At 34.8% G+C, this 23841-nt stretch overlaps 1 protein-coding gene across 8 annotated transcripts in view; it reads right to left on the bottom strand.

Annotated features, from left to right (window-relative positions):
* LOC146005387 (hemolymph lipopolysaccharide-binding protein-like) overlaps positions 1–23841 on the bottom strand; it is a 102518-nt gene that overhangs the window by 17033 nt on the left and 61644 nt on the right. For 5 of the 8 annotated variants that reach the window (XM_083144610.1, XM_083144611.1, XM_083144618.1 and 2 more), the window contains one exon: positions 7711–7811. In XM_083144610.1, the coding sequence (XP_083000736.1) occupies positions 7711–7789 (79 nt within the window). In that variant the 5' untranslated portion in view covers positions 7790–7811. Of the gene's footprint in view, positions 1–7710; positions 7812–8482; positions 8614–13116; positions 13207–23841 lie in introns of those variants that run through there. The other 3 variants (XM_083144617.1, XM_083144612.1, XM_083144616.1) reach the window with 3 other exon arrangements.

Below are 23841 nucleotides of genomic sequence, written 5' to 3'. Positions count from 1 at the left end.
AGTGACTGACTTTTTTAAATGAGTAATTGAAACTGTCACTCGGTTACTTCTTGAACCAAGTAACTCCTTTGCCTTGGAACAAATTGATATTCCCTTTACTAAACTCATTTAGCCTTTACTTTTAACACACATTAAAGTTGCAAGGATGTGAAGAAGTTTATTTATTTGTTGTTTATTTATTACCTCTTATTTTGTATGGCCGAGATTATGTACAAAATAATTTCTCTACAAAGTAAGTAACTTATATACGCGTGATAACAGTAGTTTTCTGTACTTACGTCTTTCCTTCATTTTGTGATGTGCACAAGTCAATTATTTGCACTATTACATTTCGTTCATAAATATTTGAAACTAAAACGCGAAGGTGAAGATACAACTTCTATAGGTCTATATATTAGTGAAATAACTTAGTAATATGCAGTTCACTATTACCTATATTTCCATTTTTGCCAGACACACTACTACATAATGACTATTGATTCTCGTTATCAACGTTAGAATTCCAAATATCTCGTTTATACAGCGTATAGTGCAATGAATAACATAAAACATAATTAACGTTGTACAAAGTAATAATTATACATTTTTTTAAACGTTAATATAAAGTGATTTTTATAATATGAAATTAATAATTTCAATAAACATATAATTATATTGTGCGGATTCACAGAACCGTCACAACATTCCCCTGCTCCGGGAAAGTGAAAACTACGAAACAACGAGGAGGAGTTTTCATTTATAAATCAGTCAGATGTTATCAACATAACTAAAACAAAGTTACAAATGCACAATATTATCTGACATTCGACAACAACTTGCACATAAACAGATTTGTGCCTAACAGGTAATAACAAATCAGATCATAATAGAACATTCAATTGTACAAAATAATAAACAGAATGGTTTCCTTTTTCCAGTATCTACTCTCATAAATTTAATTTTCAGACAAGAGTTGATTCCTCTTTTCTTCCGAACAGTTAAACACTCGAAGATTTGAAAAGTTCACCTTGTCATAATATTGCTGGTTCATTGTGTAAAGAATTGCATTATTGTCCTTAATTTCCTTGACAAGGAATGGCCCAATATACAAGTTGAACAATTTATGAATCTGGCTGTTAATTTTAGAACTAACTTGCCTATTTTTTATCATAACCAAATCTCCTGTTTGAAGTTTGATCGAGTTCAATGCATTCTTAATCTTTCTACTTCTTCTAGATTGTCTAGTCCTGATTTCTGCTAAAAACAATTTGCGTTTCCATGGCAAAGATTTAATTTGTTCTGGCCAGCCGATTTCTTCAAATATTGAGTCCTTCATATCTTCATGTAAGAAAAGTTCACTAGGAGATAATCCGGTAACTGAAGAGCATGAATGATTTAATAACTGAATAATAGAATTTATTTTTGGATACCAAGTGGTGTGATTATCATTGCAGAATAATCGCAGTAACCTAACAATCTCCTTATTGTACCTCTCAATAGGATTAGATTTCGGATTGTATGTAGTGGTAGTAATATGCTTAATTTTCCTTGAATCCATGTAGGCTTTCCACTCATTTGATGTAAATTGGCTTCCACAATCTGATAATAATACATTGCATACAGGGTAATGTTTAAAATAGTGTTCTTCAAAACGATTGATAATTTCCCTGGCAGTCGCTTTTCTTAACGGATAAATCATAACAAACTTTGACATAACGTCTACAATTGTGAGGAGATATTCATATGTACGTGATCTTGGTAATTTTCCGATTAAATCAATAGAGAGGAAATCGTGTGGTTTGTGAGAAACGACGTGATATTCATCTCTCCTCAACGGCCGACCTACAATCTTTGTTCGTGCACATTCTAAGCAATCTTTCAGGTAATTTCTAATTGATTTTCTCATGTACGGCCAAAAATATGCTCTTCTACAAGCTGTTAAAACCTTCTGATAACCAAAATGTCCATTTAAATCATGCATTTTGTGCAATACCAAAGGTATAAGCTCACGTGGCACTACAAGTTTACAAATTTCATCTGAATTGGGTTTATAAAAAAGAATTTTGTTGTGAAGAAGATACTTTGTAAAGTCTTTATTCGTTGTACTATCTTCCAGGTGAGAAATTATATTATTGCATTTTTCATCTGCTCGTTGAGCTTTTAACCAAATAGAAGAAGTATCATCTTGTGAATCTTCCATAATTACTTGATTGATATATAATTTATCATCAAGTGCAGAATAAGTAGTACAAGGCGGAAATCTGCTCAACGTATCAGCAATATTATTCGAAACTCCTGGAACATGATATAACGTGAAATCAAAACACTGCCGTTTGAGAGCCCATCTCGTAAGACGAGAATTAAGTGATTGTGCAGTTTTAAGCCAAGACAACGACTTATGATCTGAATATAAGTTGAAATCAGTTCCTTTAAGATATATAGCAAATTTCTCCAAAGCAAATAATATAGCTAAACATTCCAATTCGTGTGTACTATATGTAATCTCTGCTCCTCTAAGAGAACGACTGCCGTATTGTATGACACGAATTTCATCATTATCAACTTGCCAAAGTACACAACCTAATCCTTTCTGGCTTGCATCAACAGAAACACAAAACCTCAACTCAAAGTCGGGTTGACTCAATGCTGGTGCTGAAATTAGAGCATTCTTTAATAACAAGAAAGCTTCTTGACACTGAGGTGTCCAATAAAATGGCACATTCTTGCGTAAAAGATAATATAATGGACTAGCGATATCTGAAAATCCCTGTATAAAACGATTTCTCCAATTTGCCAGTCCCAAAAATTTGCGAAGTGAATTTTTGTTTTGAGGAACAGGAAACTGTAGAATAGCTGAGTCTTTATCATGATCGACCTTAATCTCGGAACCAGACACCACATGACCCAAAAACTTAATTTCCGTTTGGAAAAATTTGCATTTGGCAAATTTTATGGACATGTTCGTCTTCTGCAATGTCTGTAGAACATAATCAAGATGTTCAAAATGTTTCTCTATTGTTGGGCTAAATATTAAAATGTCATCCACATATATCATCAGAAATGAATGAGTCTCCGGTCCAAACACCTTATTCATCCTCTCAACAAAAACAGAAACAGCTGATTTTATACCAAATGGCAAGTAACAAAACACGTGCTGTCGTCCTCGATACGAAAAAGCTGTGTACTTATATGAGTCGGGCGTAAGTGGTATTTGAAAATATCCACAGGAGAGATCAATCGAAGAAAAATATCTTGCACCCTTAAAATGTTGAAGTAGCTCGTTTATAGGTTCAACATAGGTAAGTGGTGAAATTACATGTTGGTTTAGGCGATGAAAATCCACCACTGGACGCCACTCACCATTAGATTTTGGGACGATATGTACTGGGTTTAAATAAGGCGAAGACATCTCTTTAATTATTCCCCAGGCCTTCCATTTCTCTAGTTCCTTTTCTAACGCTGCTCTTTTGGCGAACGCTACCGGATATATAGGTGCCTTGATTGGTTCCTTTGTGTCTAGTTCAATTCGATAAGGTTCTACGAATGCAGATCGGGGTCGATCAGAAAACAAACTATGGTATTCTATTATTAGATTCTCAAGCTGAGACTGCTGCTCCGTGTTGAGTGATTCACACGACCGCACCTTCGTTGTGATCTGATCTAGAGAAACGACAAGTAAATTTTCTGCTTCTTTGACTATAGTAACTTCCTGCATCTGGCAGCGATCCCTATCAGTTGTGATTTTGCTAGAATTAAATGGCTGAACCAATTCGGAACCAGTAGACGCCATCAAACTAATTTCGTTTCTTCTAAAATCGAGTACAGCTTTGTATTGCCTTAAAAATGGTATTCCGAGAATTAATTCAGCATGCAGTTGCTTCAATACGAACATCTCCAAAGTAAAAACTTCCGAGTTAATTGAAATACTTATAATCTTCCGACCAGCAACACGAAACTTCTGATGTCCTGCAAACGGCAATAACTTAAGTTGATCCACTGTATCCAGTTTGGCACTCGGAATAATTGATTTTATACTGCACCATAATTCATAACTGACTAAATTACACTGGCTTCCACTGTCGATGACACACTGTATCGTAGTACCGCAAACTGTTCCTGTGATCAAAGGTTGATCAGTAATAGGAGTAGGTATACCAGTATCATTTAAAATCCAAGTAGGTTCATCTTCGTACCAATCTAATTGAAAAAATATTGAAAGTGGATAACAATGATCAACTTCAGGTAAAACGGAATTACTTAATACAGCATACTGACAAGTTGTGCCTATATTATCACTACGATATGATTTAGACGGACCCTCCATTATGTTAGTGCGAGCAAACTGGTCCACGTTCACCCGCGACGTTCGTTTAATGTTGCTTCAGGGACAGAAGAAATGAACTGTTTACAAGAAGTTTCTCTTGGATCGAAAGATGGAGCATTTTCATTTAATGGAGTATTCGCCACTGCAGTTGCATTGCAACTGTTTCCCGTTGACAACTGAGAAGACGAATATCCGCAATTGGCACATACACTGCATGGTTGGAATGAGTGGAAATTATTGTTAGAGAACTGAGAGTTAGGACGCAGTGTAAATTGCTGTTGTTCTTGCTCGTTTCTGGCATTGAAACTGTTGCTCATAAATCTACCATTATTGTTGAAGTATCGTGAGCTTTGTGGACTTCTATTTTGCCGGAAATTTTGAGTTCCTGCACCATTACGTCTGTAACGAATATATGGTCTGTTAGTTAGGTTAGGTTTCCCAAAATTATTATTTCTATTAAATATCATCGTCTTCTGGCTGGAGTTTGATTGTACGTGGAATCTTATTTCTTTTATTTTCATCGCTAGAAGAAACAAAATGAACAGTATCATTAGGTCTTACGTTACGTCTTGAACCTTGATTTCCATTAGGTTCATCATCGTTCACAAACGATGAACTTTTAGCAACACTCTGAACTCTCAGTTTTGCCCTTGCACTATTATTGTCGGTAAAACTTTTAGAATTATTCCCATCATGTCGGAAATTTTTTTCACGTACATTATCATGAACATTAAAACTCTTGTTTGATCTTGAATTCACTAAATCCAACCTCTTTAGTAACGCAATTACATCATCCATTTTAACTAATCTAGCAGCTAATATTGTTTGTGAAATAGATGTGGGCAACTGATTGATTAAAATATCAATAACTTCTGCATCATTCGGACGATCAACTAAATTATAATATGCTGAATGCGTACGAATAGCAAAAACTTCCATACTACTCGTCGATTTAGGATCATATTTACGACATCTAAGTTCAGATAATTGAGCCTGAGTTAACGAATAAGACGTGTAGTGATTCAGAAATTCGTCAACAAACTGTTTGTACGATGTAAACGAATGGACATGAGTATTATACCAACCTTCTGCAGGTCCTTGAAAACAATTAGTAATACATTCAAGCCTTTGCATGTCAGGAACTTGCAGTAAGTCTAAGTAGGACGTTAAAGTTTTCATAAACTTACGTGGACTTGATTTTTCAGGATCTCCAGAATATTTAGGAAGAACAGTAAGTTCATTCAATCTTACCAGCCGTCGAGGTTCTTGAGTAAGCGAACGCAAACAATTGTCAGGATAATCACATCGATGATTCTGCGGATTTGCTGACTTTTGGTTTACTTGCCTCTTTCTTTGCTGACCAGAACCATCAGAATATAAAGAACGGGTTGATTGACATAACTTGTTAGTATTACTAGTTCTCACTCGATTATTTCTAGAACGTTTGTGTCTTTGTGAAGCAATGCGATTGTGTTCATCATCAGAAACATCACACGCTGAAGAATCAGATGATTTAGAAGAGGTTAGGTTCCGTGCAGGAATACCAGGTTGACAGTTACTATTCACATGAGAACTGTAAACTTGTACAGGATTACTTGATTCAACATTAGTCGAAATATTAGATGTTAACTTAGTAATATTTTCCTCACATGCTTCCACGCGCTTAGTTATTTCGTCCTTGCTCACAACGACTTCAAGTCTTTGAACTTGCCGAGACAACCCTGAAACATTGTTCTGGCATTCTGTAATCTGATCAGTCAATCCAGCAAGTTTATCAGAATTCTCTGTACAAGTAGTGTTGACTTCCTCGATTTTCTCTGTTAGTCCTTGCACTTCTCTTTCCATTTCCTGATGTAATGAACGTGTTGCTAATTTGCAGGACTCGGCAACTTCAGCTAATTCCTTTCGTAACGATGTACTCAATTCGTGGAAGTCAAGCTTAAGTAGTTGCTGTGAATTTTGAATTTCCTGTTGAGATTCCCTGATTTTTATAAACTCAAGCTGATGAGACTCTTGATTTTGCCTCATTTTTGTAAACTCAAGCTGTTGAGACTCCTGAGTTTGCCTCATAGAATCTTGAGTTTGCCTCATTTTTGTAAACTCAAGCTGTTGAGACTCCTGAGTTTCCCTAATTTTTGTAAATTCCATATGTTGTGACTCACTGATTTTTCTTAACTCTGCCAGCAGATCAAACATTTGAAAAGGAACATTACTTTGCCCCGTTGACGTCTCTGCCAACACAGAAGGACGAATGTCAATTTCTTGAACATTTTCTTGACTTCTTTTCCATTCCACGAAAGCTTCAATACTGAACGGATCATAAGAAGGATCACAATCTGTACAGAAATAATTTTCATTTAACTGGTATAATTCCCAATGCTTATCGGACAAACCCAAACATTGTAAATGATACCAATGGCCACAATTTCCACAAGCTACCAACCTTTCCTTATCGGGGTCTTTGCAGCACTTCACCATATTCATGGCACCATTCTTATTTTGTGATTCATCAGGTTCATCACCACAATTGATAGATCTAGCTGTAAGACTTATTTTGGATCTCAGATTATAAGGATTACTTGATGCGTACATAATATAAATTTATGTACAAACTAGACTCACGAGAACAATGGTGTAAGTTAACACTTACGCAAAACACATCACTCAAGATCGTGCTGATAACGTTCCACAATACTGGACCACCAATTATACTGTGATGTGCACAAGTCAATTATTTGCACTATTACATTTCGTTCATAAATATTTGAAACTAAAACGCGAAGGTGAAGATACAACTTCTATAGGTCTATATATTAGTGAAATAACTGAGTAATATGCAGTTCACTATTACCTATATTTCCATTTTTGCCAGACACACTACTACATAATGACTATTGATTCTCGTTGCTATATCAACGTTAGAATTCCAAATATCTCGTTTATACAGCGTATAGTGCAATGAATAACATAAAACATAATTAACGTTGTACAAACTAATAATTATACATTTTTTTAAACGTTAATATAAAGTGATTTTTATAATATGAAATTAATAATTTCAATAAACATATAATTATATTGTGCGGATTCACAGAACCGTCACAATTTTGATCCAATCGAATTTATTATTATCATTATTATTATCATCATCTTTATTATAATTAAGTTAAGTTATGTATTACGAGTACAATGTATCAAATTATAATACATAAACCGAGAAAATGATCCTGTTTCTCTTGGGCCATATTGACTCTACCCTTAACTATAAGGTTTATAGTGGAAGGGTAGAAGATCTGGGACAGACTGGTTTGAACCACTGAAGCTTAAGAAAGAGAAAGAGAGAGAGAGAGAGAAGAACATTGACCCATCAGCTCATATAGTAGTAAGAGTAAATAACTTGCACTTACTTGCCACCAAGGTATCTGCATTGCATCCAATTGCTGAAATGACACACGACACCAACGCAACGACTGACAGAAGTTTCATTGTCTTGTAAAGAAGTTATAACCTAAAATAGGACAAGAAAATATTATTAAAACAACTTTCTTCCATGCTGTAATGAAATCCCTAATAATTATGCTATAACGGAATGCATATATTTACTCTAATTCATGAATGCTCAGAAAACACAACATATCAAAGATTTTGTTGCAATTTTCTACTGATATATTTTCACCTTGTATCATGTAGGATACCTCGTGACTCGGGGAAAATAGTTTAACTTTACAGCAGGTTTTATATTTGAAATTTCTTTGATAGTGAGAAAATTAGAGCAAGATCGTGATAATTTTAGTAGTCTTGACTAAAATGAGTGTGTTTAGATTGGTGATCAATTATAATTAAATACAAATAGAGTGCATTTCAAATTACACATGTAAATATTGAATTTAATATTATAAAATTATATTAATATTATGGGGCAGTTGCCCTCCCCCCCACCACCATTTCTTGCCAATTTTGCCCTCGCACTGTGGCCTTTTAATGCTAAGCCTTGCCTACCAAGATATCGTAAACTATTCTTGACACCCAGTCTCCACTACAGGTTGAATTAATACATACAAATTCGACAAGTCGTGAATTTTTGAACACCGGGATTACAATGTCCGATTAATTATGCACGTTAAAATGAGTTATTATAATTTATATCGAAAAAAAATATTCCTTTCGTACTATACTTACAGTGAATTTAATTTTTCAACATTTTTAAAAATCAACATAACTAACTTACAGCTCACAAGAAATAAAAGTTACTTTATATTCTCAATCCTGGTGGAAAATACAGAGAAGTGATAAGAAGTCTTCAAATATATGATTACTTGATCTCGAAAGGCTTTCTTTTATAGCTTATGAACGGAATGTCAGACGACTGCAGCACTTGGGATAAATGTTTTGTCATGTTAATTCTGACAATCAAATCTCAATATAACTCACACGAATTGATGAAAATTATTAAATGTACGTAAATATACCGAAAATTCTTATCAGATACGAAGATACTTTTGGTGTGACCTTCGCATCTCATGATTACGTAACTTTGTTTTTGAGATAACAGGAATAACATACGCATTTAATATTTAGATGCAATCTTTCCTAGGGAAGTATTAGTCAAGTAGTAGAAATATGAAATAATGACAATGCACAGAAACTTTGTCGACGCAACAGAACTCATTTTTAATGTATGATGGAACGATGTCTTTGAAAGGAATATTCCACAGAGCCACAATAAAAATGCTTAGAATAAATTTGTGAAGCCCTTCATTTTGTTAGGAATTCAATGCACGGAACAAATTGAATGTAAGCTTTATTCTTATGTGGGAGAGCCAGACAAACAGAATTATCATTCATGGTATTTCTTGCTATTTTATGGTCAGCACTTGAGCACCTATACTGTTAGTGTTGCCAAACCATGTCAATTTTTTTTTAATTTCGAATATAAAATTACTATTCTCAAACTTATCAAGACAAAGATCCACGTGAAATCAACTAATGAAGAGGCACTTTTCAACCTCACAGATTTTTAATCATTTGAAATTTGGCATACTGAAGTAGCCAGCTGATGTGTGAAAACATGAACATTTATAGATTTCAGTTCCGAAATTACAGTGGTCCAAACTACGATTTGAACCATCCCCCCCAACATCTTGTTAAATTTAAATTGCAATATTTCAGCAATCGGGGCAAGCTATGGAAGTGCTTCAAACTGCATTGGAAAGATCTTGAAGGTCTACTCCCATAAGCAACTCCGTTATTAGTGCACATGGCAAAAAATATAAAGAAAGGAAAGTTGTTAGAAATAGGTGAGTTTCAATCCAAAGTTCTTGAATATTCAACGTAGGATGCGCCGTTCAGGCTGTACACTGGTACGAGCGTCATTGGTAGCCAAATATTTCACATCGCAATACCACAAAGTACTGGGTAAATGAAGAATTGGAATGTATAAAGTTACAGTGGTTGAAGTCACGTTTTTTAAAAAAAAACTTAGACACAGAAACCAGATCTATATAAGTCAATCTGTTAACAGAAAACGTGAAGTAAAACAGAGATTCATTCAACTGTCAACAGATGACAGTTTAAGGTCTAGAGATAAAGGAAACAGCTATTGTGTTGATCAGCAAAGTGCTGTGAGTCAGACTTTTTTTTTTTTTTTTTTTTTTTTTTTTACGAAAGTGACTTACACCACTGTAACTTTAACTCGTCCAAATAATGGCGCTAATTATAGACGAAGTAAAAAAGTAATGGACGTGGACATAACTCGCATAGCCTTCCCTTCCCCCATACCACTAGAAAAAGGCACAAGTGAGAGAATAAGGCTAAAATACGTACTTCACGCTGCTACTGCGCGTGTCACCCATTCACGAGTATACTCCCATTTCTTCATGCGATATGCAACGTGTTTTCAGTCAACACAATTATGTTATTTAGGATAACAGTTGGGTATTCATGTTTCAGCACTTAAAAAGAAACTTTGGAAGCCCATTGTTCTAGTAACAAAATATATAGCTCACTTTGTATTTCAATTTCACATTACAATTAATATCACGTAAGAACAGTTTATTTTATTTAGCTCGTTTGAATTTCGAATTCCAAGATTTGATGAAAATAACTAATTAGATATCTGACATTTTTTGGTACATAAAATCCGTTCCCTGTTAATGAGTAAGTGCTTATTTATAATTAATTTTATCAAACATAGAGAAACGTTTATTGATGTTAGAAGTATTTATATATTTACTAACATTTTCAGATACAGGTACAGAATGAGCATTTTATACCGAGACAGTAACAGCAGAAAGACAACAATTATAACAACAAAACATTAGAGTACAAGATGGCAGAGAAAAAAAATTAAGATTGCACATTCATTGTTAACAATTTTCTGAAAATGTGCTCTGATAAAAATATGACAATATTTGGAGGCAGGTTATTATATGAGCGAGGAAGCCTGTAGATAAGAGACCGCTGTAGAAGGCTCTTGAGGTGGGATTGTGAAAGAGCTGTACGTTGCGGGTTGGCCGTGTTGGGTCTCGTAGATGAAATTTGCTGATCAGAAATTTGAATTTAATTTTGCTGTTCATAAGTTAATGCAAGAATTTCATGTCTGCTAATTCGCGACGAGTGCGTAGTGCTTGGATATTCAAGACAGACACAATGTCTGTATTATGGAGGTGCCTCAGAGAAGGTATTCTGTGGCGAGCAATGGCGAGGAAAAAGTTGATGACAGAATCAAGCCGGGAGAGATTATTTTTTGAAGCCATGGTACAGATAGGGGAGCAGTATTCAAGAATAGGGGAGATAAGGGGGGAAATATTGTAATATATGCTGATGGATGATTGGTGTTGGATTTCAGTGATTCTGTACAGATGGCCGAGAAGACGCATTGCTCTTTTAGTAGTGTTTGTAATGCCTCGTAAGTATTAGATAAGGTAACAATAATATTTTTCAACAATCTCTTAAAGTGAAGACTAATTATGTTGCACTTATCCAAGAGGGAAGATTTCAATAACTGACCCATTGTTCTGACAAGTGTTAACTTCCTGTTGCTGATACTCTTCCGATATAAATTATCTTTACTGTAAAGTAAGAACAGAACACATTGAAGTATTTGCCTCTTATCTTGTCTCTAAAATAAACGATAACCAATGAAAAGCGAAAGTGCGTATTACCACAGTTAGATAAACTAAACAGCACGACGAGATTTCATTGTATTACTCATCATGAACGTTTATAATAAATACTTCCGTACCAACAGTTCCATTCATCTTGAAAATCGCATTTATTGACAACTCCTGGAAATTGAGAATCGTTTTTCTTTTATTGCTAAAAATACAGGGTGATCACAATTTTTTCTAGCGTATTTCAGTAAGGAATAGTAAAAAAAAACATCCCAAATCCGATCCAAAAACCAGCAGAAGTTTGTGGAATTTCGATCCAGTAACCCAATTTTACAGTATTTTGTACGGATGGGTCCAAGTCAGTCGATTCAGTTGCCTCATGGCAGAACTGTAAGCAATCCTAAAGACAGTGGACTTCTCTCATGTTCGTTCTCTGAAGAAAGTCCGTGTGTACTGATTCGACCATTGCGTTTCAGACTCCGGAATCGCTGACTTCAGTGCATCTCATCGTTCGACCATTGTGTCAGTGCTAAATTCTGCTTCTGTTGGGTCCCTAGTCACGTGGTTATCCAGGGGAAACCAAGCAGTCGATACTGACGACAATTGTGCCTATGTATACGGCAATGTTCTAGTTCATCTTCTGCCAGCCAGGGACCTGTAGAATGTCACTCGTTGCTACCTTCTTGACACATGGCAGGAAGACTGGGATGAGGTACCGTGGCACAAGCCCACCATTGGTACAGCGTTCACAAACAGTTTTCCGACATTTTTACTATGTAACCTAACTTACACAAGGCGTTGGTAGGTTGCATGTAGAGTTACACTCAATTTCAGGGTTGCCATATACCTACACAATAGATACGTGTGAAATGCACGAAAGGAATAAAAAATGTTATTACGCGTACGTATTTAAAAATACAAATAATTCAGAATGATAATCACAAATAACAAAACACTTTATGAAAACAGAATTCCCATTCTTCAAGAAAATGGATTTGTTACTATTTCATCGATTTTTTAAAATTTTTCGTTGCTTACAAACTAAAATTTCACCCTAAATAATGAAAGCATATTTTTCAAAATCATCAATGCATGAGTAACTGTCATTTGCAAAGATTGTTTGGCAAATTTAAGGGAAGTTACGAATCTGTGATTCCCTGCCTACTTACGCCACTAATTGTATTACAATTTAAGAGTTTCCAAAGTGTATAGAAAATATTTCATGTGAAGCAACTTAGAAAATATATTTCTTTCATGATTATCAATGTCATTAAGATGCTACAGAAATATTGGGCAAACCAATGGCTAAGGTAAATTGTATCAAATTGTGATTGCAGCACGTTGCCCTTGCTAACTTAACAGCAATAATGTAACCTCTTGTTTTTCCATACGAATGCTACGTCGATCGTTGATTGATTGATTGAATTATGTTATTTTAAGCCGCTTTTCTTCCACGTGTGACTAATCGCGACGATGGAAATGAATCTGATGAAGTGAATGAATAGAGAATTACAACTCGCGTGGACATCACAAAACAAAAATCCTTCATAGGATTATACTGGCCCTGAGTATTGACGCCAGAGTTAATATGCAATAAGTAGACCGGGACGTACTACGTGGAATAGAGGTTGACATTATTCTGTTTGCAGGCGTTTCCCGCTACGTCTGTCTTTAGAACTTTAATATTTAGTCTCACTTTACCTTATCTTTGCACCTTGCTTCGTAATATATAATCTTTGTATTCCCTTCAAAGTCATTCACACTGAAATAATTTTCCCCTGGACCCTTTCATTTCAAATAAATTTCGTAGTAACTACAGTGATAACCAACAACAATCAAGTATTGTTGTTGTAAGAATTATTGAACTTTTATTGATACATGCACTACAAGAGGAAGACATGGATTAAGATGCAGATTACAATCTTGAGAAATTGAATAGGAAGAAAGTCAGGAGAATGATTGGAAAACAGGAAGTCGTGTTCAACATAAAGGACCAAGTTCCATAAAATTGTTGCTTTAGAGACTTATTGAGAAACATGCGGAAATTTCAACAACTCGTATTTCCATTGTGTATTGCCTTTTACTTTTAACGTGTTGAATGCTACTCTTGGCTTCTCCTAGTGTGTACATTTCCCCCTTACAACTTATACCATCAATTCTGTATATGCTGTATATGTATGTGTGTGTGTGTGTGTGTGTGTGTGATGGTGTGTGTGTGTGTGTGTGTACACACGCGTTGATTGTCTTCGAACTAAAAATAGAATGTTTTATACAACGAAAATAATATTTAATTATTTAATTTTAGTTTCAATAAATTAATATAAATTGGTACGATTGTTTGAAGCCTTCCGCCTGAAAAGATTCTGTGAGCTCTGAACTTTCGAAGTATTTATTAACTATATGAAGTAAAAATAATAAAATGTCAAAATAGGAATCTCTGTCTCTTCTTTTCTGGATGTTATTCAATTCGATTACTGCGTATGTTAAGGAGACGTTTAGGAGTACTTTTAAGATACCAACCACCTTTAAAGGCAAAATTGTGAGTTCAACACTCTAGAAGCTCCGTCTGTAAAACTCGAATATAGGTTTTTCTGCTTCAAAAGTAAATGCTTCCACAATACAATATGTTTGTAAAGCAGTACTGAAAAGCAATTTCTCAATGAAGAAATGAAGAAAACACATTGAAAGAAAGAGTGTGTGTACACACACACACACACCTATGTCACAATGAAGCTAGCTTTTGAGCTATTTTCACCAGGGTTTGAACTGTGCATGCACATTATCTACGACGTGGCCTGTTACACTGATGCATACACGCTTTAGTTGTTGACACGTATCAATATTACATCGGAATGCATTTTCTCTCGTGCGAGCAACCATTTTTGGTACTAATTTACTGCAGTTCAAACAGATTTCTTCATTTTTGCACAAGAAACTACTTACCGTAAGAAGTTCCTGTAGCATTGTCTAACATCTGGAAGGCGTTTTCTGTCATGTGTGAATGTATCATAGCGGAAATTGTTAATTTTGTTTAACTATGCCTAACTAAACCTAACCTAACCTTATGTAGTGTTTCTTGAGGATGGAATGAATATTACCAAGAAATATTACGTAACGTTAGGTTAGGCAAACATAGTTAAAATTTGTTCCATCCCCAAGAAACATTATGTAAGGTTAGGTTAGGTTTAGTTAGGTTAGGCAAACATAGTTTAAAAAAATAATTTCCGCTATGATACATTCAGACATGACAGAAAACACCTTCCATATGTTAGACAATGCTACAGGAACTTATTGCGGTCAGTAGTTTCTTGTGTAAAAATGAAAAAATCTGTTTGAACTATAGTAAATTAGTACCTTCTCACCTCCTGATGAAAGTAGTGGCAGCCAAGGCACACACTGATAGGGTAATTAGAGTACATAACAAATAAAATATAAAATTCTGATTTAGTACTTCAACATAAAGAATAAGCATCATGTGAACAAACTTTAAATTTTACAAATTCCAATTTCTTCAGATCTTGAATTCCATATGCACATGTGTGTGTGTGTGTGTTTGGATCACCTAGTTAGGGTGCATATGTGATTTTCATTACATGTGTGTACAACTATCAATTAAGAGTGAAAGTAATCTTAACTTTTCTTCTTTGTTTTACAGATGTTCCCATTGGTTGGATGCTGTTGTAAGACCAGTCCTGGAAGTGCGCAATGCGGAGAAATACTGTGCAGTGTCTATACATAATGTGAAAGTGGTTTCAGCTCAGATTAAGTGACAAGTGTGAAATGAAGTAAAAACTCATAAGATATTAATTTTACTGCCCCACTGTGCAAAGATGTCCTGTTGTGGAATATATTCTAATAGCTCAACCATAAACGCGTAAATTTGTGTTTTCATGCTCCAAAATCTTCTGATCTTGAAATATTTTCTTGTTATGTAGTTTACGTCAAGATAAAAGTAATTCGTGAGTGCTTTGATTCTTCAAAAGTTCAATTCTTGTTGTGGTCATTTGCTCATTTGTGTGTGTGTTTGTATAGATGCGAGAAAGTGATATACTGTGAGGAATTGCATATTTTGCAGGTGCCTTTTTACCCTTCCCTTTATTAGATTTAATGTATCTTTATTGAATAAAGGGAGATAAGAGTATTTCAGATTGGTACTTGAAAAACAAGGGTATATGTACTCTACAATGAATAGTGTCAGCGTTATGAAGGAAATTTCATGAAAATTAAAATAAAGTTCTTGTTTTGACAACCTGTTCTCATACTTTGATGGAGCTTGGGGTATAGATTCCCTACCTGATGGTAAGTTGCAAGACAACTATAGAAATGTTTGCTCTGTTGTCTAGTCCCAAACGTTTTCAGGGAATTCTTGCTTCTTTTTAATTTAATAACCAAGACATATTCACTGCAATTCAGTCTTTTTAGAAGCGTACATTGTGAAATAAACCCATGTGTTATTTTTTTGCATTAAAAATATAGTGACAATGATCTGCATGAGTCTGCAAGTCAACTATTACATTATTATTATTAAAGTATTTCCAGTTTTCCGTGGCACATTTGTTTCTGACCCAGTATTTTTTGCATTTGGGCACGTAATAAAGAAAATGCTGCAACACAGTGTAGATACATGTTAGTAAGGGTTTCACTGAACAATCATTTTTTTAGAATATTATTAGTCCTATCTCTGTGTCCAAACACATGGAATGATCTCATAACCAAAGGTTCTGGGTCAGGGCATGTGTTTCATGTCAGAGAAGTTGCCCAAAATAGAAGGGACAGATTAATGATAGTTTATTGGTTTCAGCTGATATAGCAATAAGCAATGAACAATGTTTATCAATCCAATATAAGTATAGGTCATATATCATAACAATCATAGGCTATAGGTTAAAATGTCATATCAATCTTCATTTGATCACAAATTACAAAATTAGGTGAGGTTTTGTTTCTGGTACTTTTGTTATCTTTACAAAGAGAAACAGTTACTCATATGTAATTTATATATTTTTATTACATATTTCTGTACTGTTATGATGAATTAGAGACAATAATGAAATTTTGAGAATCCGTCTTTGTTTATATTATCCTTTTGTATGCTTGCGTATTGTTACTGCATTTCTCCACAATAGACTTGCAGTGGTTGTAAGAAAAAGCAATAGTATTGTTAGTTTGCCTGTCAAGGGTCTTCTGCTATTTCTTAGATGTTGAATATTCTGCAGAAGTGGGCCAAATCAATGAAAAATGCTACTCTTTAATGTAGCAATGGTTATGTGATCAATTTATCATCAGATAATATATATATATATATGGGTTCAGTTTCAGTAGCGTACGCAGGATTTCGTCAAGGGGGGGTTATTTCTAAAACTTTCTCCAAATTCACATTACCTTTGATTTATTATATTTTAATTAAATAATAATAATCACAATTAATTAATAATACCTATAATTAATTAATTAGCTGAATTACTACTAATAATACTACTAATACCACTACTACTATTATGTAGTAGAGATCTACATAAATATACCATTTATGAAAACAATAGAAAGAAATTACTTTCTAATCATTAAATTTTTATGAAATCCTGGGAGCATTTTTTTGTTTTTTGTTTTTTGTCTGGTAAACGAGGTGAGACATTTTAAGGGTGAAAAAATCCATAAAACAAGAAAATATATTAAAATAAATTGAAATAATGAAAGTATGGAACTCATCCAAGGAGCTGCGGTGGTCTGGTCGGTAGAGCGTCTGACAATCACGCGGGAGATCCGGATTAGATTCCCGAAATTGGTTGAAATTTTTCCGGCTTCTTCCCCGCATAAATGTCCCCGATAATTCACATCTGGATTGCCTCGCTGTTCTTACCAACAAAACATTTTACAGTAGTTAAGCTTCTTGTCATTTGAATAATTGTCTAGTCAACAAGGTGAGACATTTTAAAGAGAGACATTCAAACGTGCTGCGGTAAATAATACAATGGGAAAGCAGACTGGTGACTGTATTCTTCTCCGCCTAGCCTTTGTCTATACATTAGCCTCTAACAACGAACCAAGAACTTTCTTTAGTTAATTCTCATTGTTCACACAAAAAAAAATACATGTTCGTTGAACACTGGCGTACGTAGAGGCATGGCCGATGGTTAGAGGCACATACTTTTGGTATATAAAAAAGCAAAATTTCAGTATAAAAACAGAGTCAATTTCGGGTTCAAAAGCTGTAAATAAAATGAAATTTCGCTGTTATAGCGGTGAAAAAGCGGTATATAAAATTACATTTTGGTTTTAAAAATGTGAAAATAATCCCAAATTTGATTTAAAAACTGCACTATTACACAAAATAAACACATCCCTTCTAATAGCACATTAAATCATTACCAGAATATTAAGTTTATTCCTGTATAGAGGAGTCCATTTTTGTTTTTCAAATATTTACAGCAAAATTAATCAATTTTCCGTTAATTGCATAACACACAGGATACTTCAGACTTCAGAAAGTGTCGCGTAGGTATATAAACGGTAAATTTCGTGTTTAAGAGTCTATTTCGCATTTTGCAGTTCATTTCGCATCATTTCGTGACAAAACAGGGTAGGAAAATGCACCTCACACCTTTCAGAAACCTTAAAAATTAACATTGCAATGTGTTATTTCAAATTTCGTTTTCTTTTTGTCAAAAACGAAATATGCATGCCTCTACCGATGATGCTACAGCCCCTACCAAAATTTTGAGAAAATCAGAATTTTAAAATAAAAATCCGTTAAGAACTTTAAAAAATCAAAATGTGTAAATACGAAACCTCTTATAAAGTGAGTCCCGATTACCATTTTTGTCTCTGAATACAATTTTAATAGACTGAAAAGCTCCAAAAATACGAAATATTTTATTATGCATCCTGCCCTCCAAAACAAAGCCATGTGTTATCCACATTTACTATTCCGGCCCCTTCCCCCAAAAAAAAACTGCGTACGCCAGAGTATTGAACATTGTTGCAACTGAAATACAAAACATTTTATTTCTCTTTTAAATCATAGTTACCCTCATATTTCACTTTCAAGAACTTGTGCTTATTTTCAAGGCATCACTCTGAAAGACGCGTGTGCTTGGAATGCTGTGCTTTTCTCCATGCTACATGGAAATAATAATTCAAATTATTATTATTATTATTATTATTATTATTATTATTATTATTATTATTATTATTATTATTAGTGGTAGTAGTAGTAGTAGTAGTAGATGTAGTAATAGTAATAGTATTGTCCCAGATCTCTGACTGTGGTAAATTGGCCATTTAAATTATTTTTTCACAGCATTTTTCATAATATTTCACAAGCTCAAGGGGGGGTTTAAACCCCGTAACCCCCCCTTGCGTACGCCACTGTTCAGTTTCATTCAAATTTTGATGAAAATAATTTCTTTCACATGTTCAACACTTCTTAACATGTACATCATAGACACTGCTGGCTTGTAACGATTCCATTGAAAGTCAGTGTATTCATTACAAGCCGGCAGTGTCCGTGACGTACATCCACATAAACGATAATGAAAATTTGATTATTACATTTACTTCTTGCTGGAAAATAATTTATCATAAGAAGGATCTGATGGAATTAACTGATCACATAGTGTAGTGAATTTAATTCTTGCATCTTTTACTTTCTTAAGTGAAGATGTGAACATGCAAGTTGTGATGAATGGGATTTCTTTTTAATTGAATTGAATTTTGATTTTTTCTGTGGATGATGATGACTGATGCTTTTCCCCCCTTTCATTGAGTTTACATCAGTGGTGTATTCATCCATGTTATCTGGTTTACGCTGCTAATCCATCTTTTTTTTTCACATATGTGGAAATTGTCGTAATTCAATATTTGTTTTATTTGAATGCCTGCATTGATGTTTTATTTCTATTATATCTAATTAAATAATAAACGTATACAATAAGTAAAAATTATTGCAGTAAACCAGGTCAAATTTTCAGAATACACCACTGGTTTAGATTTGCCTCCTGCTATATGTCACAGGAAAAAGCGTGTTAGATTGGAATATTTACATGCTATGTGTGCTAAATCCAGGCAGTGCTTTTTTTCTGGTGGTATGTAACGGTACGCCACATTAAAACTAATAACATTTTTTTTGTATTCTGGAAAGTTCTTATGATGAACACAATAAGAAATTTACTTTGAGAGTACTGGAGCCTTTCTTCCCAGAAAAAAGCACTGGTTCTAAGTAAGACTAGATTATTTTTTGTCAAAATTCGAGGCTTAAGAGGCCAATTTTGACAACCTAGAGTTTAAAGTTTAAACCACTGCATTGAGCCTCCACCCATGACTCATCATTACAAGTATTACCACTACATCATTGGGGAAGCCCACATTATCCTATAAATGTAATTCTGGCACAATTTATTTGGGAGAGATGAAATTATTCATTGGTTGAGCTCTTTACACATTTCCAGTAAGTAATGTGTCAGGTAAGGGTTTGAATTTTCTTAATGTGTAGTTTTTAATGCATTCATATTTTGTTTGGCAAAAACTTTCCCTCATATTTGAACAAAACAAGTACACAAGGTTTTTAGAAATGATCAAATCATCATGGAGTTAAATATGTGCATGGTCATCAGGAAGGGGGGGACACCCCCTACAAATTGAATGTCAACCTAAAATATATATATATATATATATATATATATATATATATATATATATATATAGCACATTTTCATTAAGTAACAGTAATTTATGTTAATTTTTATAAGGTTTAATTGATTTGTTGTTTTAAGTCCACTTTATGCACAAGAAGGCTAATCGGGACTGGACCTACAGTTTAAAGTGGGATCCGAACCACTATGTGCCTCCACCGGGTATTGAACCCGGGACCCCCTTGATTACAAGACGACTATGCAACCACTGCGCCATCAACATCGAGGAGGACCTAATTATTATAAGTAAGGGCATTGCAGGAACATAACTGAAAATGAAGGACTGGTTTGTGTGAGGGTAACACTATTATGAGGGTGATATAGTTTGTTTGCTCCCTCCTGGGGAAAAAATAAAGCTGTGGCTGTATTATCACTGATATGACGTCGGGTTTTTATTCTTGTTTTTTGTTTCTTTCATCGCACCTGCATGACATGTATGAGTTTTTGGTACAATATTTCTCCCGTTCAACATAATATACACCTTCAAAGTTCGTGAATGACAAACGCATTTCAGTAAATGCTGTACACCGAAATTAGTAAGTTTTCCTTTTCTTTTTTTACGTGTACTTTTCAAGAGAAATTCTAATTTACGTGTATATTTCTGCACTTTTAAAATTACAATAGCCTGTACAATGAAACCTGAATTCCTAAGTACATTTGCTTAAATTATACATATTTTTTCCTTCGAAAGCTTATTACGTCGCTAATAGTGTTTAGCAGCCACGCAGCTTAATTTAAAGTGCCTAATTCGCAAACGAAGTTTTCGAAATAGAAATGCGCGTTTCAACGTAAAAGTTGAATAGGTTCTACCTGTACGCAAGCCGCGTTGCTTCCGGCATTGCTATGGTAACCGCAGTAGTTCGGGGGAGATGCCGGTGGCGGCAGCACAGGCTCTATACTTCTTCCTGATTGGCCAATCTCATTTAAATTTCTCATTCCGGATTGGCCGTCGGCTGCTCAAAAGTTTCCATTGTGAGTATCGGAACTTTCGTCTCTCTTGTAATCCCATTCTCTTTGTTCATAAAGGTCTCTGCCTGAACAACACAAACCCAGATGGCAAGAAAAGATAAGCTTACAGACTGGCGGGTGAAACCTCCCCCCGCTGCGCTGCGAGGGGCATCTCAGATGCAATAACCGCACGAGGAGTGTTGTGTGTTGAAAAACGACACCAGCGCTACAGTCGCGAAATCCTCGAACTTTCAGAACGCGAGGAAACCAAATCCTTGTATTTATTGTTATAAAATTATGTAATTTCTGTTGAAAATATTGGGTAAACGCTTGGAATTATCTATGTAAATTCACGACACTAAGATGCACAATATTGAACGTAAATGGTAAAATGGTTTAAAACTCTTCAAACGCCCCATTTAAAGCTGCTTTCACATCCAATTAATGCTGCATTTCCAATTTTTTGTACGCCAAACTAGAATCCCAAATTGATTTTTTATTCATTACATCCACTTCGTGTATCCTTCTAGAAAAGCCTTGCAGATTGGAAGCATATGTTGGGAGTTTTTTTTTGCAATAGAATAAGAAGCAGTTTTCAGCTGTTGAGAGAAACATCCAGCCGTGCTTAAGCAGTGTTATTGCCTCTCTGTGATGGCCGACAGTCGGCTGCCTTTGTTGTACATTTACATACGATGCCGGCTTCCGCAACAAGAATAAGAAGTACATATATTGCCACCAGACGATAAGCCGCGCGGCTTATTCTTTTGTCACGAACTTGTCACCCATCAAAACATGCCAATTTTAACACACACACACACACACACACACACACATACGTGTAAACGTGGTCTTATAAGGCCCGAGTGAGTGTACATATGTTGTTGAAACCACTATAATTTGATAAATTAGCATAATCAAGTTCATTTAAAAATGTCAAGACCATGCATATAATTACAAATACCACCGTGGTTTTTGAAAATTTTCATTCATGCAGTTTTCCTCACGAAAAAATGGTTACTATTCTTGTTAGAACCTGGTACAGTCATGTTAGAAAAATCTGTCGCATGGAATTTTTCTAAGTCCAACGTCTTACCAAATTATGTTGGTAGCTCTGAAACAAGGAAGTGTTGTGAAATATACGATCCTCCAATCAGAGTTAAGTTCGATTCAGAGGAGCAGGAGGCGTGACTCACGGTCTTGTCCACAGGAAGTTCAACCAATGGAGCATTTTCAAACATGAGATAACGTCCCCATTGGTTAAATATTGTTTCAATAACGCGAATCAGCAGAAAGATTGTGCAACAATTTACTTTGTCGCTTTAATTGCTTTTAATCGTTTCAAATTAGTATTAAATTGTCCCAATTATAGTTCACGAACTTAATTTATGTATTCATGTATGTGTTTGACAATCATATATCATCTCATTAGAACAATTTTCTCATTGTTTTCACTAGTGAAATGACATTTCATTTACATTTACGAAAAAATAGTAACAGTTTTCATTAATTAATTTAGAGATGAATTTTTATTTGTTGAGTTAATGATTAGGTTAATTCGTTATTTTTCACGGAAAGAGGGAACCACAGCTGAAAGAAAATACACAAATTGCATTATTGAGGCCAAGAGTTTGTTTTAACATCACTTTTTGCACACATAGGCTAATCACGACTCGGGATACATTTAAATTGGAATCTGAAACATTATGCGACCTGACTGGAACTCGGAAAAGGACACACTGATTACAAGACGTCGATACATTACCGCTGGTGAACGCCAATAATAATGAGGGGTTGTGGGAGTGGGAGTGGGAGAGGGGTGACGGAAAGTAGAAAATAAATAGTATTTTTGGGGGTATTTAATGTTATATTTATACACATACAAACCTAAGAAAATATTTATTTTGATACATGTGTGTGGGGGTGGGGAAGGGGGAGAAGAGAGGGACAGAAAGATATTGGGAGAGATAGGGCGAAGAGGTGATTGTAGAAAATGTTTTATTTGACGTTCAGTAATAAAAACAATCAAATCAATAATGAATATCATATAAATACCATATTTCATGTAAATTTGTTTTAGAAATGGAGACGGGGAGCTGTTTGTTTAAGTTCAGTGCAGGATAACAAGTGGAGACACATACTGGTTCATATCTCACTTTAAACTGTAGGTCCAGGCCCGATTAGGCTATCTGTGCATAAAGTGGACTTAGAATTCAGTAGGAAAATAACGTCGATCTAGTATTTTGGATTTTAGATGCGTGGAGACCACTAAAATTACCAATTCTTATAATAATAAACCTGTCCTCATATTACCATTTTGAAAGTGTATAATCTTTCGTTGTTAATTTCAAAGAAGACTAATTCAAATAGTAACCATGGGAACGAATAAAGCTTACGAAAAGTTTTTGCAACCCTGGGGATTTGAACCTACGACCATTAGAGTGACAACTCAGTGCGATAACCACTACCCCACGAGTTCGTTCCTTCATACGACATGATTATAAGTTAAGACCAATTCGTTCACTGTGAATTAGAAATATAATCCCCACCCACCTCTTTATAAACAACACACCCAAACGCTCCTTTGTAGCAAATGAAATAAAGGTGGGATGAATGTCACAAAACATTTAAGCAAAATCTACTATATTTACGACGTAATCGTTTTACATGGAAAGACTACAGCTTCGAAAATTGAGGTTGTGACGTGGCTTCTTTTAGTGGTAGAGTAGATATTGGTATGTCAAGGTTCTAGCGTGCACTAGATTGGTTAATTTGTAGTGACGTGCTCAGG

The sequence above is a fragment of the Lepisma saccharinum genome, chromosome 23 (genome assembly GCF_977018435.1).
Source record: "Lepisma saccharinum chromosome 23, izLepSacc3.1, whole genome shotgun sequence".
Lineage (NCBI taxonomy): Eukaryota > Metazoa > Arthropoda > Insecta > Zygentoma > Lepismatidae > Lepisma > Lepisma saccharinum.
Note: the sequence above shows the minus strand (reverse complement) of the source record. Positions and strands in the feature narration are given on the sequence as shown.